The 20,589-nt window shown below is 46.1% G+C and overlaps 1 protein-coding gene across 2 annotated transcripts in view; it reads left to right on the forward strand.

Annotated features, from left to right (window-relative positions):
- Nucleotides 1–20,589, forward strand: part of nbeaa (neurobeachin a) — an 825,376-nt gene that overhangs the window by 227,926 nt on the left and 576,861 nt on the right. For both annotated transcript variants that reach the window (XM_080197464.1, XM_080197465.1), the window contains exons 14-17: nucleotides 16,326–16,405; nucleotides 16,672–16,734; nucleotides 18,972–19,069; nucleotides 20,485–20,577. In XM_080197464.1, coding sequence (XP_080053590.1) covers nucleotides 16,326–16,405; nucleotides 16,672–16,734; nucleotides 18,972–19,069; nucleotides 20,485–20,577 — 334 coding nt within the window. The remainder of the gene's footprint in view (nucleotides 1–16,325; nucleotides 16,406–16,671; nucleotides 16,735–18,971; nucleotides 19,070–20,484; nucleotides 20,578–20,589) is intronic.

Raw genomic sequence — 20,589 nt, forward strand, 5'->3', positions numbered from 1 at the left:
GTACATGCCTTTTATTGCGATGATGGGCTGAATTTTATGAGAATGATTCTAAGTGTCCTGCTAGTGTGTAAGTGGGAGGGTTACTGATCCTTTTTTTTGGATGAGTTAAAAAATCATCCAACCTTATGGATTTAAGTCATTGAAAACATGGGCTAGACCATTTCTTGCAGCTGCAGGCAGTAGGCTGCGTTTAATTCAAAAGCCACTCTGCGAAGGGAACTATTGCGCATACGCAGATCTGTGTCTGTATATGCGCAAGAACATCTGTAGAGGGAGCTATTGTGCACATGCAGACCTCAATTCTGCACATGTGTAATTTCAACAGCAGGCATCTGACAGACAGAGAGGCAGGCAGGCTTACAAACTCCTCCCCCCCCCCCCCCATGCCCCCTCACTGGGAATTGCAGGCACCCACATCCGATTGTGAGCCCCACACCACAAGGACATGCAACCCCTGTCAGCCTCCCCCATTTCCTAGACCTATCACCCCTCTCTTTCCCCCACCCCCGATCTGATTGTGATGCTGAGTGGCAGCAGGCCCCCTGCCCCCAATACGATCATGAGACAGAGTGCGCAGTCGCTCTTACCTCCCTAGTTGGATCACCGGCAGAGTGGTAGTGTGTTCCCCCCCTCCTCCATGATTGGGCTGCCCTTTCAGGCTCTGCCCCTGGCAGTACCCAAAGGTGCCTGATGGACATTGACAAGGTGCCAGGCTGGCACTGCCAAAGGGGCTCTCAGTCACCTGGGGGGCCTCAGTGGCCTGTGGTTCCATTGGTGAGGCCAATATGACTCCCCCATTTTGTGACAGAACTTCTCGCGGCGGGGCCATAAAAGAAAGCAAGGCTGGACAATTCAGCACTGGACTCGCTAAACAGATGTAAATTAAAAGTATAGTAAATTTGAATAAATTATTCAGCCTCTTGCTCATTTGTGGCAAGAGGCTGACCGTGCTGGAAATCCAGCTCTCATAAGTTCACAAGAGCCATTGATGGGCAGGGTGAGCCCATAAAATCTGGCCAGTGTCAGTTGAACCCCCGAGGCAACAATTATGTTGCATATGGAGCCAGACTTAAAAGTATGGTTGTGATTGGTACTTAATTGCCAGCAAATGCTAGAAATACGCAGAGGGTGGCTACTTGAGCAGTAGACATGCATCACAGGATTAATGACACACATATTTGATGAATATATTCTACACTCAGAATTCATTTGGAAGGAGGTTAATGTCCTAAATTTTGCTGTTGAAATAATGGTAGGGTTAACAGTTTAAGCTGTATTTTGGCATCCATTACTCAACACATCTATTAACAACTTGGGATAGCAAGTCACATATCTGAGTTTGCAGATGGCATGAATGTGGGACGCATTGTAAACAGTGTAGATACAAACATAAAATTATAAAGCGATATTAATTAATTTACTGAAGAGACAAAATTCTGGCAAATGGATTGCAATATAGATAAATGCGAGGTTGTCCATTTTGGACCTACAAAGGAAAGAACAGAGTTCACCATTTAGAAATTACTCTGTTCTTCCCTTTGTAACTTTTCACCATTTAGAAATTAAAGTTACAAGCAGTGGAGATTCTAAGAAACTTAGGGTTCTTGTGCATAGATCAGTAAAATGTCATGAACAGCCACAGAAAATAATCGGAAAGACTAATGGAATGCTGGCCTTTATATCTAGAGGACCAGGATGGAAGAGAGTAGATATTGTGCTGCAGCTATACAAGGCCCTAGTTGAGAGTAATTCTGGACATCTGGAGTGGGATTCTCTGGCGCACTTGCCCCAAAACTGGAGAATCCCACCCGAGGTCAATAGACCTTTGGTTAGCAGCCCCCCACCCCCCACACCCCCCCCCACACCCCCCCAACCCCCCACTCCCCTGCCCCCCAACCCCCCACTCCCCTGCCCCCCAACCCCCCACTCCCCTGCCCCCCAACCCCCCACTCCCCTGCCCCCCAACCCCCCACTCCCCTGCCCCCCAACCCCCCACTCCCCTGCCCCCCAACCCCCCACTCCCCTGCCCCCCAACCCCCCACTCCCCTGCCCCCCAACCCCCCACTCTCCTGCCCCCCAACCCCCCACTCTCCTGCCCCCCAACCCCCCACTCTCCTGCCCCCCAACCCCCCACTCTCCTGCCCCCCAACCCCCCACTCTCCTGCCCCCCAACCCCCCACTCTCCTGCCCCCCAACCCCCCACTCTCCTGCCCCCCAACCCCCCACTCTCCTGCCCCCCAACCCCCCACTCTCCTGCCCCCCAACCCCCCACTCTCCTGCCCCCCAACCCCCCACTCTCCTGCCCCCCAACCCCCCACTCTCCTGCCCCCCAACCCCCCACTCTCCTGCCCCCCAACCCCCCACTCTCCTGCCCCCCAACCCCCCACTCTCCTGCCCCCCAACCCCTCCCCCCCTCCCCCCCGCCCCCTCTCCCCCTCCCCCCCGCCCCCTCTCCCCCTCCCCCCCGCCCCCTCTCCCCCTCCCCCCCGCCCCCTCTCCCCCCCCTCCCCCTCGCCCCCCGCCCCCCCCTCCCCCCCTCCCCCCCTCCCCCCCGCCCCCCCTCCCCCCCTCCCCCCCGCCCCCTCTCCCCCCCTCCCCCCGCCCCCACTCTCCCCCCTCCCCCCCGCCCCCACTCTCCCCCTCCCCCCCGCCCCCACTCTCCCCCTCCCCCCGCCCCCACTCTCCCCCTCCCCCCCGCCCCCACTCTCCCCCCTCCCCCCCGCCCCCACTCTCCCCCTCCCCCCCGCCCCCACTCCCCCCCTCCCCCCCTCCCCCACTCCCCCCTCTCCCCCCCTCCCCCCGCCCCCTCTCCCCCCCTCCCCCCCTCCCCCCCGCCCCCTCTCCCCCCCTCCCCCCGCCCCCCCTCCCCCCCTCCCCCCGCCCCCTCTCCCCCCCTCCCCCCCGCCCCCTCTCCCCCCCCGCCCCCTCTCCCCCCCGCCCCCTCTCCCCCCCTCCCCCCCGCCCCCTCTCCCCCCCTCCCCCCCGCCCCCACTCTCCCCCCTCCCCCCCGCCCCCACTCTCCCCCCTCCCCCGCTCTCCCCCCTCCCCCCCGCCCCCGCTCTCCCCCCTCCCCCCCGCCCCCGCTCTCCCCCCTCCCCCCCCCCGCCCCCGCTCTCCCCCCTCCCCCCCGCCCCCGCTCTCCCCCCTCCCCCCCGCCCCCGCTCTCCCCCCTCCCCCCCGCCCCCGCTCTCCCCCCTCCCCCGCTCTCCCCCCTCCCCCCCGCCCCCGCTCTCCCCCCCTCCCCCCCGCCCCCGCTCTCCCCCCTCCCCCCCGCCCCCGCTCTCCCCCCTCCCCCCCGCCCCCGCTCTCCCCCCCCCCCCCCGCCCCCGCTCTCCCCCCTCCCCCCCGCCCCGCTCTCCCCCCTCCCCCCCGCTCTCCCCCCTCCCCCCGCCCCCGCTCTCCCCCCTCCCCCCGCCCCCGCTCTCCCCCTCCCCCCCGCCCCCGCTCTCCCCCCTCCCCCCCGCCCCCGCTCTCCCCCCTCCCCCCCGCCCCCGCTCTCCCCCTCCCCCCCGCCCCCGCTCTCCCCCCCGCCCCCGCTCTCCCCCCGCCCCCGCTCTCCCCCCTCCCCCCCGCCCCGCTCTCCCCCCTCCCCCCTGCCCCCGCTCTCCCCCCTCCCCCCGCCCCCGCTCTCCCCCCCTCCCCCCCGCCCCCGCTCTCCCCCCTCCCCCCCGCCCCCGCTCTCCCCCTCCCCCGCTCTCCCCCCTCCCCCCCGCCCCCGCTCTCCCCCCTCCCCCCCGCCCCCGCTCTCCCCCCTCCCCCCCGCCCCGCTCTCCCCCCTCCCCCCCGCCCCGCTCTCCCCCCTCCCCCCCGCCCCCGCTCTCCCCCCTCCCCCCCGCCCCCCGCTCTCCCCCCTCCCCCCCCGCCCCGCTCTCCCCCCTCCCCCCCGCCCCCGCTCTCCCCCCTCCCCCCGCCCCCGCTCTCCCCCCTCCCCCCCGTCCCCGCTCTCCCCCTCCCCCCGCCCCCCCCCTCCCCCCCCGCCCCCCCCTCCCCCCCGCCCTCCCCCCTCCCCCCCGCCCCCGCTCTCCCCCCTCCCCCCGGCCCCGCTCTCCCCCTTCCCCCGCCCCCGCCCCCGCTCTCCCCCTCCCCCCCGCCCCCGCTCTCCCCCTCGCCCCCGCTCTACCCCTCCCCCCACGCCCCGCTCTCCCCCTCCCCCACGCCCCGCTCTCCCCCTCCCCCCACGCCCCCGCTCTCTCTCCCCCCCGTCCCCCCCCCCCACTCTCCCCCCCGTCCCCCCCCCCACGCCCCTCCCCGTACCCCCCCCACTCTCCCCCCCCCACTCTCTCCCCCCCCCCCCCACTCTCTCCCCCCCCCACTCCTCCCCCCCCCCCACTCTCTCCCCACCCCCCACCTCTCCCCCCCCCCCACTCTCTCCCCCCCCCCCACTCTCTCCCCCCCCCACTCTCCCCCCCACTCTCTCTCTCCCCCCCCCACTCTCTCTCTCCCCCCCCCACTCTCTCTCTCCCCCCCCCCCACTCTCTCTCTCCCCCCCCCACTCTCTCTCCCCCCCCCCCTCACTCTCTCTCCCCCCCCCCCCACTCTCTCTCCCCCCCCCACCTCTCTCTCCCCCCCCCCACTCTCTCTCCCCCCCCCCACCTCTCTCCCCCCCCCCCCCACTCTCTCTCCCCCCCCCACTCTCTCTCCCCCCCCCCCCTCTCTCCCCCCCCCCCCCACCTCTACCCCCGTCCCCCGTCCCCCCCCCGTCCCCGTCCCCACCGTCCCCTGTCCCCCCCACTCCCGCTCCCACTAAAATTCCTGTGGTGGATGGGATGGAAGAATTTCCCCCCACGTCTTTAGTAGGCTATAATTGGCCTTGGAGGGGAATGCAGCCAATGGGGACTTCTCAATGGTTAAGTTATCTAAATAGCAAGAGGAGAATATTAAGCAAACAAAGTTGTTCCAAACAGTCTCTTGGTCGTACAAAGCTTGAATATTGCTGAAAAGAGAGAGGTGTTGCCAAAGCTTTTTGCCTTGTGCTCATCAGGTCAAATTTGAAACAATCGCACCAATTAATACTACAGAAGAAAAAGGATGCTGGTTGGTTGGCAAGTCGATTCTGATTGGCAGAAGCATTCTAAGAAGAAAGCCGGCATGCATGCTCTAGCAATTGGCTCATTGAATCAAACAGCATGTTTCTTCAGTTGTTTGTAAGAAGTCAGTAGTCAACGAGCTCATTTCATGTGAAGAGAGACTTGCAAAACTCAAATCAGAATGTCTTTTGTTAGATGTGATTCTATGATTGGCAGCACTTGCTAAACAACTGTAAGTGTGTGTGTGTGTTAAAAAGTGTGCCAACAGCCAATTTAAGATAGGTAGTCAAACTCAATGTGGCTCATTTAGAGCTTGCTAGAAACTACTTACATTCATATACAGGGATCTGTTATCTGCAAACAAAAGGTTCAACTCTTTTTGTACCTTTTTTTGAATTTCCCAGGAACTTGGGAGCTAATAGTTTTCTGTTGCTTTCCGTGTGGCTATGCCTCAGTTGATCAACTTGCCAACAAATCAGTATCCTTTTCTCCTTTAATATAAATTGTTTTTGGTTGTTGAAAATTTGACATTCTTGTTTGTCTTGATGTGTGCAAAATGAAAAGCTGTCGCAACATGTTTCTGTTCAGCAATATTCAAATTGAATATTGAAATGATAAGACTGGTTTAGTTTATGCTCCGACTGCACAAATACAGCAACTTTACAACAAAGCATGTCAATAGTGATGTAGACAGTGAAATGCTGTTGTTGCTATGCTAACAGTGAAGTGACATAACTTGGAAAGCAACTTCTGAATGTTGACATTTCTTTGCCTATCTGTTCTTTTCCTGAAGTTTCTGTATTGCTTACATAAGAGTCGCCGTAAGCACCTTAGCCTCACTGTTACTTTGACAAAATTCTTATAAAAATGTATTTGTTCAAGATTTGTCCTAAACCTGAGGAATGGTATTGTCTATATACAAGAGAGAGATCTTGGTAAAAGTGTAACTAGGAGGTCAATGGCTAGATTTCACATCACCTAGTGAGTATCATACCCTTTCTTTAAAGTGCATGCTTGTTTCTACTGGCCCCATTTTTCATGTGAAGAGAGAGTTTTCTACATAAAGATTTATTCTACGCTGCTGGGTTTCATGAAATCCATGCCTAAATGCACCTTTAAAGCTAAAAGTCGTGGTGGTTTTGAAACCGCTCTTACATGACAAGCTTTTTAATATTTTTGCTAATCACAGTACCGTCAGTTGATGCAGTAAGTACTGCAATTAAATGTTGACACTTTTAAATGGGCTTTGCCGTTGACAAAGCTTGGAACTGGAATTTTGCCCATGCATTTTCAGACAGACTATCGTGATAGCATATACATCCATTTTATATATTTACATACATTCACACAGTTTTCAAAAGTTTTTGGAAGCAAATGACTTTGTTTTCTTTTCAGATTTGATCATTTTAAGTTTGAATGAAAATCTGGAAATAGAATAGCTGGTCTCTGTGAGAGAGAGCAAAAAGTTGTCACATTGTCATAAAAATCTAACTGGATCACGAATAGTCTACAGTGAAGGAAACTTATTGCTAAGGAGAAAGCCTGAACGTTACAGCAATTAACTCATTGAATCAAACAGCATGTTTCTTCAGTTGTTTGTAATAAGTCAGTAGTCAACGAGCCCATACTTGCAAAACTCAAATCAGAATGTCTATTGTTAGATGTGATTCTATGATTGGGCAGCATTTGCTAAACAACTGTAAGTGTGTTAAAAAGTGTGCTAACAGCCAATTTAAGATAGTTAGTCAAACTCATAAGTGGCTCATTTAGGCTTGCTAGAAACTACTTACATTCATGTACAGGGGCCTAATCTGGTTCATATGTGAATTGCACCTAATGTGGTTCATATGTGACACGGATCTATGGAACACCACCAGAGTGAGAGGCATGGGAGTGCATTGGTGTGAAGGGTAACATGTATATTGCATCTGTAAAGCAATCAGCTTGTATTTTACATGTTTTTAAATTGCTGTTTCATGTTCAGTGCTTACTCCAGCCAGTCATTATATGGCTAAAGCATTGTAGAGGGATAAAATAGAAATGCAGTCACGGATAATGGAGTTTATGAAATACTATAGGCAGCATTTGAAGAATGGAGAATGTGAGCTGGAATGTTGGGTGAGAAATTTCCAGAGTTGAAAAAGTTTGAAGCAATAGTGATATTTGTAATTGGTCACTGATGTCAATCATTACACAGCATGTTTGCTACCTGTGCTGTGATAGTTCATGCCAAAAGTACTACTTTTGTGCATTTCATTGATCGAGTCTTGAAATCCAAATAGAATGCATGTCTCTTTTCAAAATTTATACTGTGGGCATTGGTTGGCTGGTTGCTCATATCAACAATAAAATTGGCAGAGATCTCAAAGATTGCATATAACACATCCAACTTTTCCTCGCTTGTTAACTGTTTTTCTTCAATATCAGTTCGTTTTCCTTGAACTTAATTCCAAGAAAAGGAAATAATTATTAAATGTGCAAGTAAAATTTGATGTAGGGAAAACATGTCTCCACATCACATTTCTACTATTTTTCATCTAGCAAATATCAAGTTGTAATCCCAAAATCCCTAGATTTACTTGTTTGGGGACAAATGTGCTGCAGGTTGTGGTACAGTTTGTAAGAAAAAAAATGATAGAAAACTTCCAGATTTTTTAAAATGTAACAAGTGAGTTCTCATTATTTGAGAGATCATCTAAAAGGTTCTGTTGATGGAAATTAAATACTGAGTAGTTTAAGGTATTAAGGTGAACAGGCTTGGGTCTCTTTTCTGTTGAAAACATAAGACTGAAGGATGACCATTAGACAGAGGGCAGAATCTTCTGGCCATTCATGTTGGTGGCTTTGCAGATCCTGCTGCAGTGAAAGGAGATTTGGCTGAGTGCCAAATTCTCCATCCTCGTTGCAGTAGCAGCAGTGTGGATGGCTGGTAAGATCATGCCCTGAGTATATCCACTTGTGAGGAAGAGTAAAACTGGAAGCCACCAATATAAAATTAAATCTAATAGGAAATTCAGAAGCAAATTTTTTGCCCAAATAATGTAAATCTCTCCATCACATGGAGTGTTTGAACAAGTGATATAGATGCATTTAAGAGTGATTCAGTAAGCATATGAAGGAGAAGTGAATAAGGAGCTGTGCCAATGGAATTAGCTGATGGAGGATGGGTTTGAGGCAAATATCCTCTTTTTGTTCTTTCACAGAATGTGGGCATTACTGGCTAGGCCAGCATTTAAGGCCCATCCATAATTGCCCTTAAGGAGATAGAGCTGAGCTGCTCCTTCAACTGCTGCTGTCCATTTGATATAGGTACACCCAAACTGCTATTAGGGAGGGAGTTCCAGGATTGTGACCAAGTGTGAGTGATAAAATACCATTATAGCTTCAAGTCAGGTTTGTGTGTGGCTTGGCGGGGAAGTGTCAGGTAGTGGTGTTCTCATGCACCTGTTGTCCATGTCCTTCTGGGTGTTAAAGGTTGCGGAAGGTGCTATCAAAGAACCTTGTTGAGTTGCTGCAGTACGTCTTGTGGCTGCTGCCACTTCATGTTGCTGATGGAAGTAGTGAATGTTTAAGGTGGTGGTGGGATGCCAGTCAAACAGGCTTCTTTTACCTGAACTGTGTGGAACTCGTTCAGTCTTGTTGGAGCTGCATTCATCCAGACAAGTGGATAGCTATATATTCAATGTGAAGTGTTCTTTGAAGATGCGATATGATGGGTTGACATTAATATCTTGGGATACTCATGTTATACACAAGTAAACCAAAAGATAATTGAGTAGTGTACCCTGCAGTGTTCGGTCTAGAAATTTTCAGGTGTTACCAAAATATATTTCACTGAATTGTCCATTTGAATAGCGTCTATTTAGTAATTGGACGTTTAATTTGCTGTGAAATTGGTGAATTTTCTTTGTGGTCGGAAAACCATGATAATGCCTAAAAGATATTGCGGTTTAAGTCAAAACATACATACTCAGTCTTCAGGTTTTTAGAAAGGCCAGTTTTATGTGTTAGAGAATTTAATTTAAAGAACATGAACTTTAAAACATTTATTATTGATACATTCCAATGTTATTAATTACAGGATATTGTTAAGTTATCTTTTCATTGTAAAAGGCCAAAGCATTGCTGTTGTGGTTGACATCGAAACATATGTATATCTCTTCATTACAAGAGCATTATCAAGGTCCTTTTAGTAGTAGAATAGAAGTTATATTCCATTTATGCACTGTTATATGTTTATAAGTAATTTTTTAGGATAATGAATAGTTATTTATTTTCTTTCTATGGCACAAATCATGCTCAGTTCATAGTAAATACATTTGATCGGCTCCCAGTAATGAACAAATATTTTTGAAGTGTCAACTAGAAGTTTGTTTAGTGGCCCCATTAAACTATTTGTTTTTCTAACTTTCCCACTGGAGTAGAAACATTCTGGGGTCGATCTTACCGCGAAACGGTAAAATCATGAGCACTGAAAAATTGGGCTCGCGCCTGATTTCTTGTGATCTTGCAGGCACCAGATATCCGGCAAGATCAGCCTCGGGCTCTTTCTGGGCAATACGCTGATCTCAATATTTAAATTTTATTTAAAGTAGTATTGAAATATTACAAATCAGCCTGGGATGCAATCAGCTGGGAGGCCAGTGATATTGCACAGAACAGAGAGATCTGCACACGCACAATAGCACCTTCTGCTGCAATGTGCCAGCTTTTGGGAAAGATTAGGCCCTACCCCTCACCCTGCTGGCAGGAAACAGATCTTACTTCATTTTGTCCTCTGTGAGATAAGATTCGATTTTTAACTTGCCCAAAAAAAAGTGATTCTCTCCCATTTTCTTGTATGTTTGGCACTTAGAATGTTTTTGGTGAGATTGCTCCTTCCGTTTTCAACTCAGTCCTTCCTAGTGAGAAATATTTCCACCCCGCCTGCCATGGGAATTGGAATAGGTGGCGGGTCGACAATGGGAAGGTCCATTGACCTCAGGTGGGATTTTATGGTTTTGCAACAAGCGAGGGTGTAAAATCCCACACGTGGAACAGATAGCACACTATTCTTTAATCTACATCTGCTGCAAGATATACTCTGAGAATCTTTTTTTCTGCTAGCAGGAAGCATTCTAAGTGAGATGGGCAGCAACAATCCAATATGTAGTTAGAAAATGCTTCAGCATGAGATTTATCACATGCTGTACTTGATACTAAATTGCCTATCTCAGTGAGCGACTTTGGGGGAAAAAAAATCAACTGGTAAGGGCCCTTTTAAACTTATTTAAAACTTTATTGTTTCATGGTATATGAGTGTAATTGCCTAGGCCGGCATTTGTTGCCCATCCTTAACCATCCTTGAGAAGATGGAGGGGAGCCACTATTTTGAATGTCTGCAGTCATGTGGTGTAAGTAAACGTACATTGCTGTTAGGAAGGGAGTTACATAAATTTGAGCCAGTGACAATGAAGGAACAATAATATAGTTCCAAGTTGGGATGGTATATGACTTGAAGTGGAACTTGCAGGTGATGGTGTTTCCATGCATCTGTTGCCTTTGACCTTTTAGGTGGTGGAGGTTGCAGGTGCTGTTGAAGGAGGATTGATGAGTTTCTGCAGTGTATCTTGTATAATGTAAATACTACTGCCACTGTGCATCGGTGGTGGAGGGAGCAAATGTTAAGTTGATGGTTGGGGTGCCAATCAAGTAACCGCTTTGTCCAGGATGATGTTGAACTTGACTGTTTTTGGAGCTGCAGTCATCCAGACAGTTGGAGAGTATTCTATCATACCCCTAATTGTGCCTTGTGGATGGTCAGCAGGCTTTGGGGAGTCAGGAGGTGAGTTACTCACATATGATAAAAGCAAAATACTGCAGATGCTGGAATCTGAAACAAAAACAGAAAATGCCTGAAAACCTCAGCAAGCCTGACTGCATTTGTGGAGAATAGAGCCAACATTTGAATGGTTATCCTGACTCGATAAGTTGGCTCTATTCTCTATCCATAGATGCTGTCAGATCTGTTCAGATGTTCCAGCGTTTTCTGTTTTTTGTTGTGGTGAGTTACTGACCACTAAATTCCCAGCTTCTGACCACTTTCTGTTGTCATACTGTTTGTGGTTGGTCCAGATCAGTTTCTGATCAATGGTGACCCCCCAGGATGATTGATAGTGGGGATTTCAGCAATGGTAATGTCATTGAATGTCAAGTGAAGGTGATTAGATTCTCTTGCTGAAAATGGTCATTGCCTAGTACTTATGTGACCGTAAGACATAGGAGCAGAATTAGGCCACTGGGCCCATTGAGTCTGCTCCAACATTCAATCATGGCTGATTTTTTTTTTCCTCATCCCCATTCTTCTGCCTTTTCTCCATAACCCCTGATCCCCTTATTAATCAAGAACCTATCTATCTCTGTCTTAAAGACACCCAATGACCTGGCCTCCACTATCTTCTGTGGCAAAGGGTTACATAGATTCACCACTCTCTAGCTGAATAAATTCCTCCTCATCTCTGTTTTAAAGAAGTTGTGCCCTCTGGTTCTAGTTTTTCCTAGTAGTGGAAACATCCTTTCCACGTCCACTCTATCCAAGCCTCACAGTATCCTGTAAGTTTCAATAAGGTTCCCCCTCAACCTTCTAAACTCTGAGTACAGACCCAGAGTCGCAATCATTCCTCATACAACAAGATCTTCATTCCAGAACCTCCTCTGGACCCTTTCCAAGAGCAACACGTGATGTGAATGTCACTTGCCGTATATCAGTCCGGGCCCTAGCCCGAATGTTATCTGGGTCTTGCTAAATATGGATGTCGATTGCTTTCGCATCTGATGTGTTACAAATGATGCTGAGCATTGTTGAATCATCACTTCTGACCTTGTGGTGGAGGGAAGGTTGTTGATGAAGCGCACCACACTTAACTAGTAAGTAAGTTTTATATCTTTGGGGGTATGTTTTGTAAGTCTTAAATCTGCATCTTGTCTGTGCCTTTGATCCTCCTCCCCATGGCAGTTTTTAATATCGATAATATGATTATTATTGTGAATATCTAGTTCATAACTTATGCCCAGGATTCTCTCAGCCCATTGCATTGCTTGAGTAGTCAGCAGGACACGGGACACTGGGGGGCCTTTAGTGGGACTTACGACCAGTATCCAGCTGATCGTGATTCTCCAAAGCCTGTTTTTTTCAGTGTAATCAGCTCCGCACCATAAATTGCAATTTTCTTATGTTTGTGGGCCTGGGATGGTAGTTTCCGGGCCTGCTAGCATATTCTACCCCCGCTCTCCAGGAGAGGTTCCCACCAGCGGGGATTACAGCTCCTCCCCACAAATGAGGAACGAGGATCATCACCCCACTGGTGGGGACAGAGGCCATTGGGACCCTCCTGGGAGACCACCTCAAGGGAGGTGTCTAGCACCTGCCACTGCCCAGGGGCACTGTGGCACTGCCTACTGGGCAGTGTGTAGGGAGCACTGGGAGGAGCATATTGGGGGGGGGCATAATTGGTGGTGAGGGGGGAACCTGTGCCACTCTGCAATAGGATTGACGTGTAAGGGGAGTGAGGGGGCGATGGCTATCAGAGAGTGGGTTGGGGCTAGCCATTGGGGTGGAGGCTGGTGTCAAACTGGCATTGGGCTGGGAGATTAGGACTGGCCAGGGGTGGGTCCCATTGGTTGGCGATCTGGGTGTGGGGAAGTCGGGAGGCCAGCGATTGGGGAGAAGGGGGCATGGGAAAATATTGGAAGGCCAGTGATCGGGAGGCTGATGTTTGGGTGCAGGGTGGGGCAGTGCGTATGCGCCAATCTGCTCACTGACAGATTGGCGCATGTGCAGTGACACACACAGCACTATGCTGCCAGCCTTTCCAATGATATGAGGCCCCACCCCCCACTTAGCAGAGTGAATTATGTAGAGGCACTTTATGATGTATAGGGTGTCAAGAGATTCGTTCAGGTAAGTACACCCAAAAAATGGGTGGGAAATTCTTCAGTTTTTCTGCCCGTTGGGCACTTTTTTTTGGGGAGAATCCTGACCCATATGTTTTATTTTTGTTTTTATAATTAAAGTTTTAACTGTAGAAAATGAGGACATCTGGTTAAGAAACTGATGAAGTAGAGTAAATGCTAGTTCTATCATCCTTGACTTAGCCTGTAAGTGGAAGCTGTATTCTGTATAAAAGGTTTGTAAGGGGAAAAATGACTGGAAGTTAAAGGAAGCAATTGACAAGAATCCTCAATGTAAGGCAATTAACCTTTTTGCAGCTGGAGTTTTTGAAATAATTAGCTTGGTTGCAGTTTTAAGCAATAACAGCAGGCGGTTAGAAACCAAGAGTGTTTTCTGATATTTTAAGCAAGAGTCCCTTAGGAGGCCCTTGTTTGAGCTACGGAATCAGTAGTTATGAGATTTTAAAGGAAAACTGGAGAGTCACTTAATGGAAGGGCCTTCATGAAATCCTGCACGTTGGCAAATAACCAGAACCCTAAAGAGCAATCTGGAGTAAATTCTGCAGAGCTTCAAGAGAAGAAATGAATGTACCTTCAAGATTTTATCAGTTAAGGGAACTCTTGTAGGTGGGGGGAACTAAAAAAAAAATAGGTTTTGCCAGCATGAATTTTTGTAAGCATGTTAAGTTCATAGTGCTTACTTTAATTTCTCATATAAACATAAAGATAATAGTTCTGTTTTGTTAAAAATGTGCAATCTGGTGGCATTGTTCTGTCAGTTAATTCCTGGTTGTTTGGATTTCTTCTTTTCAATGTTAATGGTCCTGAACAGAATTACAGAAAGAGGCCATTTGGCCCATTATGTCTGCGTCAACTCTGAGTATTTTATTTAGTGCTGTTCTCCTCTTCCCTGTAATCTGCACGTTCTTCCTCATCAAATAAGTCAAATTCCCTTTTGAATGCCTCGATTGAACCTGCCACCATCACACACTCTGGCAGTATATTCCAGACCTTAAAACTTTGTCACATAGCAAATGGTTATCATATTGCTTTTGCTCCTTTTGCTAATTACTTCAAATCTGTGCCCCCTTACTCTTGACCCTTTAATGAGTGGGGGCAGTTTCTCCTTATTTACTATTTATCATGCTAAAATTATTGGCCATGCTAAAATTGCCCCTTAGTGTCCTGAGATGCGTAGGTTAACGGGATTAGTGGGTAAAATATATAGGGATATGGGGGTAGGGCCTGGGTGGGATTGTGGTCGGTGCAGACTTGATGGGCCGAATGGCTTCTTTCTGTATGGTAGGGTTTCTATGATTGTCAACCCCTCTTGATTTTGAATATATCAATCCGATCTCCTCTCAGCCTTCTCTCCTCCAAGAAAAACATTTTGAACTTTTGCAAACTATCTTTATAAACTCATCCCTGGGACCATTCTCCAATGCCTTCACTATTTTCCAAAAGTGTGGTGCCCTGAATTGGATGCAATACTCCAGTCAAGGCCAAACTTAAGATTTAGACAGGTTTAGCATAACTTTTGTGCTCTTATACTGTATGCTGTATTAATAAAACCTGGGATACTGTGCTCTATTAAATGTGCTCTCAACATGCCCTTCTACCTTCAATGACTTATGCACATATACACCTGCTCTTGTACCCCCTTTTGATGTGTACCCTTTATTCTATATTGTGTACTTCTGTCAAAATGAACCGCTTCACATTTCTCCACATTGAACTTCGTCTGCCATCTGTATACCCTTTCCTTCAACTTGTCTATGTCCCTTTGAAGTCCAATATTATCCTCCTCTCAGCTTACAATGTTTTAAATTTTTGTATTGTCTGCAAAGCTTGAATTTGTGTCCTATACACTTAAGGTCTAAGTCATTAAAATATATTTGGAAAAGCAAGGGACCCAACACTGATCCCTGAGGAGCTCCACTACAAACCTTCCTCCTGATGGATCAAGGAAGCATCCATCAACCATTACGTTTCCTGGTACTTGGTCGATTTTGTATCCATGTTGCTATGTCCCTTTAAATTTGCTCACAAGTCTGTTGTAACAGTATTGTCACAATGTAATTTTATCTTTGCATTGATAAGTTGTCAGAAATGTAATGCTTTCTGTCACAAATACATTACTTGAATGCATTCTGCTTTGAAAATCTACTCAGCAAAGAATACCAAAATTGAAGATGGTACAGGAAAGCAATTGAAAAGTTACTTTTCATAAAATACAGAACTCTATATTCGTCAACATGATTTAAATTAGTACATTAATTTCATAAGACAGCTTTTAAATGTTTGTTGTAAAAACGGTGTAGTCTGGAACTTAGCAAAGCCATAGTTTCTTAGTAACTTCTGGCATGATCAGTCATTTTGTAAGTATAGAAAAGTACTGAATTAAAAATGGGAAAATTGTTTGTTGGGTGGGACTAATGGCCTTTTCACACCAAAGAGAAACAGGGTGGGGATGAATGGAATGCCATCTGAGTAGATCTATATGGGCGTCACTTAAATGGTACGACTTGAAATAAAACTGACCTAGTTTTGATAGATTCCATACATAGTTAATGACCAGTAAAACTTTATAGTATAGCTTTTAATTATACAAATAATTTAGTAGCAGGTTCCCCAATAATATGCTGTGTGTTAGCAAGGGAAAGGTGCCGCCCACCTGACCGCACTCCAATCCTGAATCTAGTGGTACTACGCACCAACTGGAGTGGCTATCCTCAGAAAACCAATGACTTGCTGTGTTAGGGTGTCATTACATTTAGGGGGAATCCTGACTTACAGATGTTCAGTCGTAATCCCACAGATGGTGGGTTTGCACCATTGGCTCCCCAGTGAAGCATGTGCACCAAATGTCTGTACCATCACTTCCTCTTGCACTGAGCAAGATTGAGTGCAACACACATCAGTATGGTGAAATTAGTCTGTCTCAGGACAATCTAAACTCAGCTCATGTTCCCTATTAGTGGGGGAACAGTGAACGAATTCACCTTTGCAATTACTATTTTACTCAAATTAACTGTTGAAATTTCTAAAACAAATAGGATAACTGGTAATTGGAATTGTACTTTGTTTCTATAATTTAATTCTTTTTCTTGTATTCAGCTGCACTGTAGAAACCTTTGATCGGATCTTTTTCACTCTGTAAAGTTTGTTTTCTTAAACTGGCACAAGTTGCTTTAGATGTTGCCTGAATTTTTATAACTCTAAAATCTGTTGTTAAGGATCCATTTGTATGTTTCAGGAATTTGCATTATAGGAAAAGAGTGCAGGTCCTGGAAATGTACTTATAGATTTAAATATTTTTTGAACTAACATTTGAAAATGCATGACAGAAAATATTCTTTTTGTTTTAAGATGGCCCTCGTCCATCTCAGAAAGAAATTATTTCATTACGGGCTTTTATGCTGCTATTTTTGAAGCAACTAATTTTGAAGGTAAGAACTGAAATTTATATTAAATGTTTGAATTGATTCACTTTTCTGTACATTCTGATTTAGATCAGTTAGATTAGTGAAATCAGGAAAGAAGATCATTCCTGTGCATGAAACATATTTCCTACAATTGCAATGTATCAAGAATTTAGTGAAAATGCTGAAAATATGTTTGGTGCTTAAAAAAACTGAGTTGATCAAATATTTGGTGATCTGACTTTGTGTGTCATTGTTAGAATATAAATTGTCAATTGTACTTTTTTAAATAGGATCGTGGTGTGAAGGAAGATGAACTTCAAAGCATTCTTAACTACCTGTTAACCATGCATGAGGTAAATTCCGAAAAAATTGACATTTCTTTTTTCTTACAACATAATCATATTAATCAGGATAAGAAATACAAAAATAGAAAAATACACTATAAATGTATGCATTATAGATATTTATTGGGATTCTCTCTTATAAGTCATAAGTAATTTTGACATATAAAGTGTGCTTGTTATTCTCAATAGGCTTAATGAATTAACTGGAGAACACAACCATACAAATCAGGAAAGTCCTAGTTTCAGTCCAAGATCTATTGTAAGTTAGTTCATCACAGTGCATGTGTCTGGATGTTAGGAGAGGAAGGGATTGCATTTAGTTGAAATAACTTCCATGGCCAGACAGCCCATGTGTATAGTCTAGGCCAACGTTTTCGAAACGTTTTTTGGCCATGGAACTCTTTTGACCTCAAGTGTATTCATGGAACACCAAAGAAATATGCTTATAATGTTAAAGAGCTAAGCCCACAAAATTTGATAGGTACAGATATACAAAGACACATTTATAGAAGTATTTTTTATTTCTTAAATGTACATATTTGTTATAATTGTTCTCTTATTTAACAAAGTACTTAAAACTGATCTTTTTGTCATTTTTAATGAGAGGAGTCATGCTACTCTTTTGCTCAAATTTGTTTAATTTTTAGGAGTGCTGCTGGAAAGCTGGATTCTCATTTCAGATGCACACTTACTTTCATCTCTCAAATGTGCACTCTCATCTCGCTGTCTCATGCACATGAGTACTCACTTCTTTCTCTCATACTCCTATCTTTCTCTCTCATCTCTCTCTCACACACGGTCAGCTTTCTATCTCTTACACAAACCCCTCATTTCATGCCGTCTCACATTTACACAACAACACTTTCTCATTCACATGCCCCTCTCAGACAGATGCATGCAAGCACACACGCACAGTATCTCACCTCTCTGTCTTTCACTCAGACCAATCTCTCTCTCACTCACCTCTCTTTCACATTCACACTCACCCTCACCTCACCTTCTCTTACACACATTCACCTCCCTCTCTCTCTCTCACATTCATACGCACACATCTTTCAAAGATACACCTCTCAAGATGGCATAATGATTAGCATTGCTGCCTCACGATGCCAGGGATGTGGTTCGCGTTCCTGTCTGTGCGGAGTCTGCATGGTTTCCTCCTGTAGTCCAACAGACGCGCTTGTTAGGTACACTGATGATGCTAAATTTACCCTCAGTGCACCCAAACAGGTGTTGGAGTGTGGTGACTAGGGGATTTTCCCAGTAACTTCATTGCTGTGTTAATGTAAGCCTATGTGTGACACTAATAGAGAAACTTAAATTTGCTTCCGCTCCTGCACCAGCTCTACTGTCTACCTTACTCCACATGCACATTCTGGATGTTAGAGGACTTTTTTCCTGCTGTTTTCAGCTTTTCCAATCAGAGACTGGCTTGTCACTGCATTGGCTGCTCTCTCTGCCAATACAGGGAGAAACCAGCCTCTGGACCAGCAGCTTCATTGCATTTTCTGAGTTTTATACATACGTCTTGCCTACCACAACCGTTGAATGTTTGCGATGGGACCCCAAGGTTCCGCAGAACCGAGTTTGGGATATACTGGTCTAGACCCAATGATGAAAATAAGCCATTTGCAAAGTTACAATCCTCATGAAACTGTATCAGAGGCAGAAATCAACAACTTAAGGAGAAGAAGAAATTGAAAAGGAGAGTAAAGCTTTTATTTAGTTTTGTAAAATCAGTTGCAATCTGAAATCTTGAAATTATTGGAGCATAAATGTGGCAATATATTTTAAGTACCATAACTACTTAAATTTACAGCATTGATTTACGTTTATATAGCACCTTTAACTCAACAAAATATCCCAAAGTGCTTCACAGAAGCATTTTAAAAATAGTATGACACCAAGTCACAAAGGTAGTTAGGTCAGACGACTAAAAGTTTGGTCAAATTGATGTGTTTTCAAATGCCTTAGAGGAAAACAAATTTGTCCACCACCCTCATGTATTTTGAGCTTGGTAGGAAGTTACTGTTGAGCACTATCTCTGAATTGAAGAGAGTTTTATTTTGTTTGGGGGGAAAAAAGAAAATTACTGTGGATGCTGGAATCTGAAATGAGGGGTCATCCAGACTTGAAACGTTAGCTCTGGTTCTATCTGCACTGATGCTGTCAGACCCCCTGAGTTTTTCTGGCATATTTATTTATTTTGTCTGTTTTGCTGACTGGCTTTCTGTTCCATGAAACAGGATGAAAATATTCATGATGTCCTGCAGCTGCTGGTTGCACTGATGTCAGAGCACCCTGCATCAATGATACCTGCTTTTGATCAACGAAATGGAATACGGTGAGGACATATATATACCATAGCTACCAATAAATCAAGTAGGGAATTCAGGCAAAACTGCTTTATCTAAAGAATGGTAAGGATGTGGAAATCATAGAATCCTTACAGTACAGGAGGAAGCCATTTGGCCCATCAAGCCTTTACCATCAACAATCCCACCCAGGCCCTAACCCCATAACATTACGTATTTACCCTTCTAATCCCGCTGACACAAAGGGACGATTTAGCAAAGCTAATCAACAAGGGTGGCACGGTGGTTAGCACTGCTGCCTCACAGCACCAGGGACCTGGGTTCAATTCCGGCCTCGGGATACTGTCTGTGTGGAGTTTGCACGTTCTGCCTGTGTCTGTGTGAGTTTCCCCTGGGTCCTCTGGTTTCCTCCCACAGTCCAAGGATAGGCAGGTTAGGTTGATTGGCTGTGCTAAATTGACCCTCTTGTCAAGGGCTTAGCAGGGTAAATATGTGGGGTTATGGAAATAGGGCCTATGTGGGATTGTGGTTGGTGCAGATTTGATGGGCCAAATGGCCTTTTTTTGCACTGTAAGGTTTCTAACCCACACATCTTTGGACTTTGAGAGAAAACTGGAACACCTGGAAGAAACCAGGGAGAACATGCAAACTCCACAATCACCCAAGGTTGGAGTTGAACCCAGATCCCTGGTGCTGTAAGACGGCAGTGCTAACCGCTGTGCCACCGTGCTGCCCACAATGCTATCTCAAGGAGCAGTTGAGGCAAACAAACAGATGAAATCAAAAGAAAGCTAGATAAATGTGAGAGGGAAAGGAATAGAAGGATATGCTGGTAGTGCTAGATGAAAAGTTGTGGTAATTGTGAGGCAAAGATTAGTTTGGCTGAATGACCCATTTCTGTACTGTAGACTCTTTAACATTTGCCTGTGCTGATTGCACCATGAGCTTTACTAGTTGTTCAATAGTTGTCATTTTTATTCAATCTGTTTGCAGCTTTTCATTGTGAAAAAAGTATCTATTTCTTGTGTTAATATTGCCTTTTAAATGAAATAATTGAGTTTACAAATAAAAATTGTCTATTTTAAGTGTTTGCAGTAGTGCCTTGAAAATATAACATATTTTTGAAATATGGCAAATTTCTTGGCCAAAAAAACACTTTTGTTAATTTCCACGTCTGGAGTAGAGACTATTTTCTTTAAAATTTTCAGACTTTTAAATTATCTGAACATATTGAAATACTTTTTCACAGGGTACCCACATTTCAAAAGAGACAGAAGAACATGTTACCTTGTTTGGTTTGTTTTAAAGAACAATTTTAGGGTGACATTCAGCTCTAGATAACAAGTATGTGAAAGTTGTAAAAAGTTTGTAAGTGAAAAATGACTCTGATTTCATTTGTTTTAGTAAATCATTGTAATTAATATATCTTTATTGTCCCATCCAGGGTTATTTATAAGTTACTGGCTTCAAAAAGTGAAAGCATTCGAGTTCAAGCATTGAAGGTTCTGGGGTACTTCCTTAAACACCTTGGTCACAAGTGAGTCCCTCC

Source organism: Carcharhinus amblyrhynchos, chromosome 10 (genome assembly GCF_965287045.1).
Source record: "Carcharhinus amblyrhynchos chromosome 10, sCarAmb.v2.hapA, whole genome shotgun sequence".
Taxonomy (NCBI): domain Eukaryota; kingdom Metazoa; phylum Chordata; class Chondrichthyes; order Carcharhiniformes; family Carcharhinidae; genus Carcharhinus; species Carcharhinus amblyrhynchos.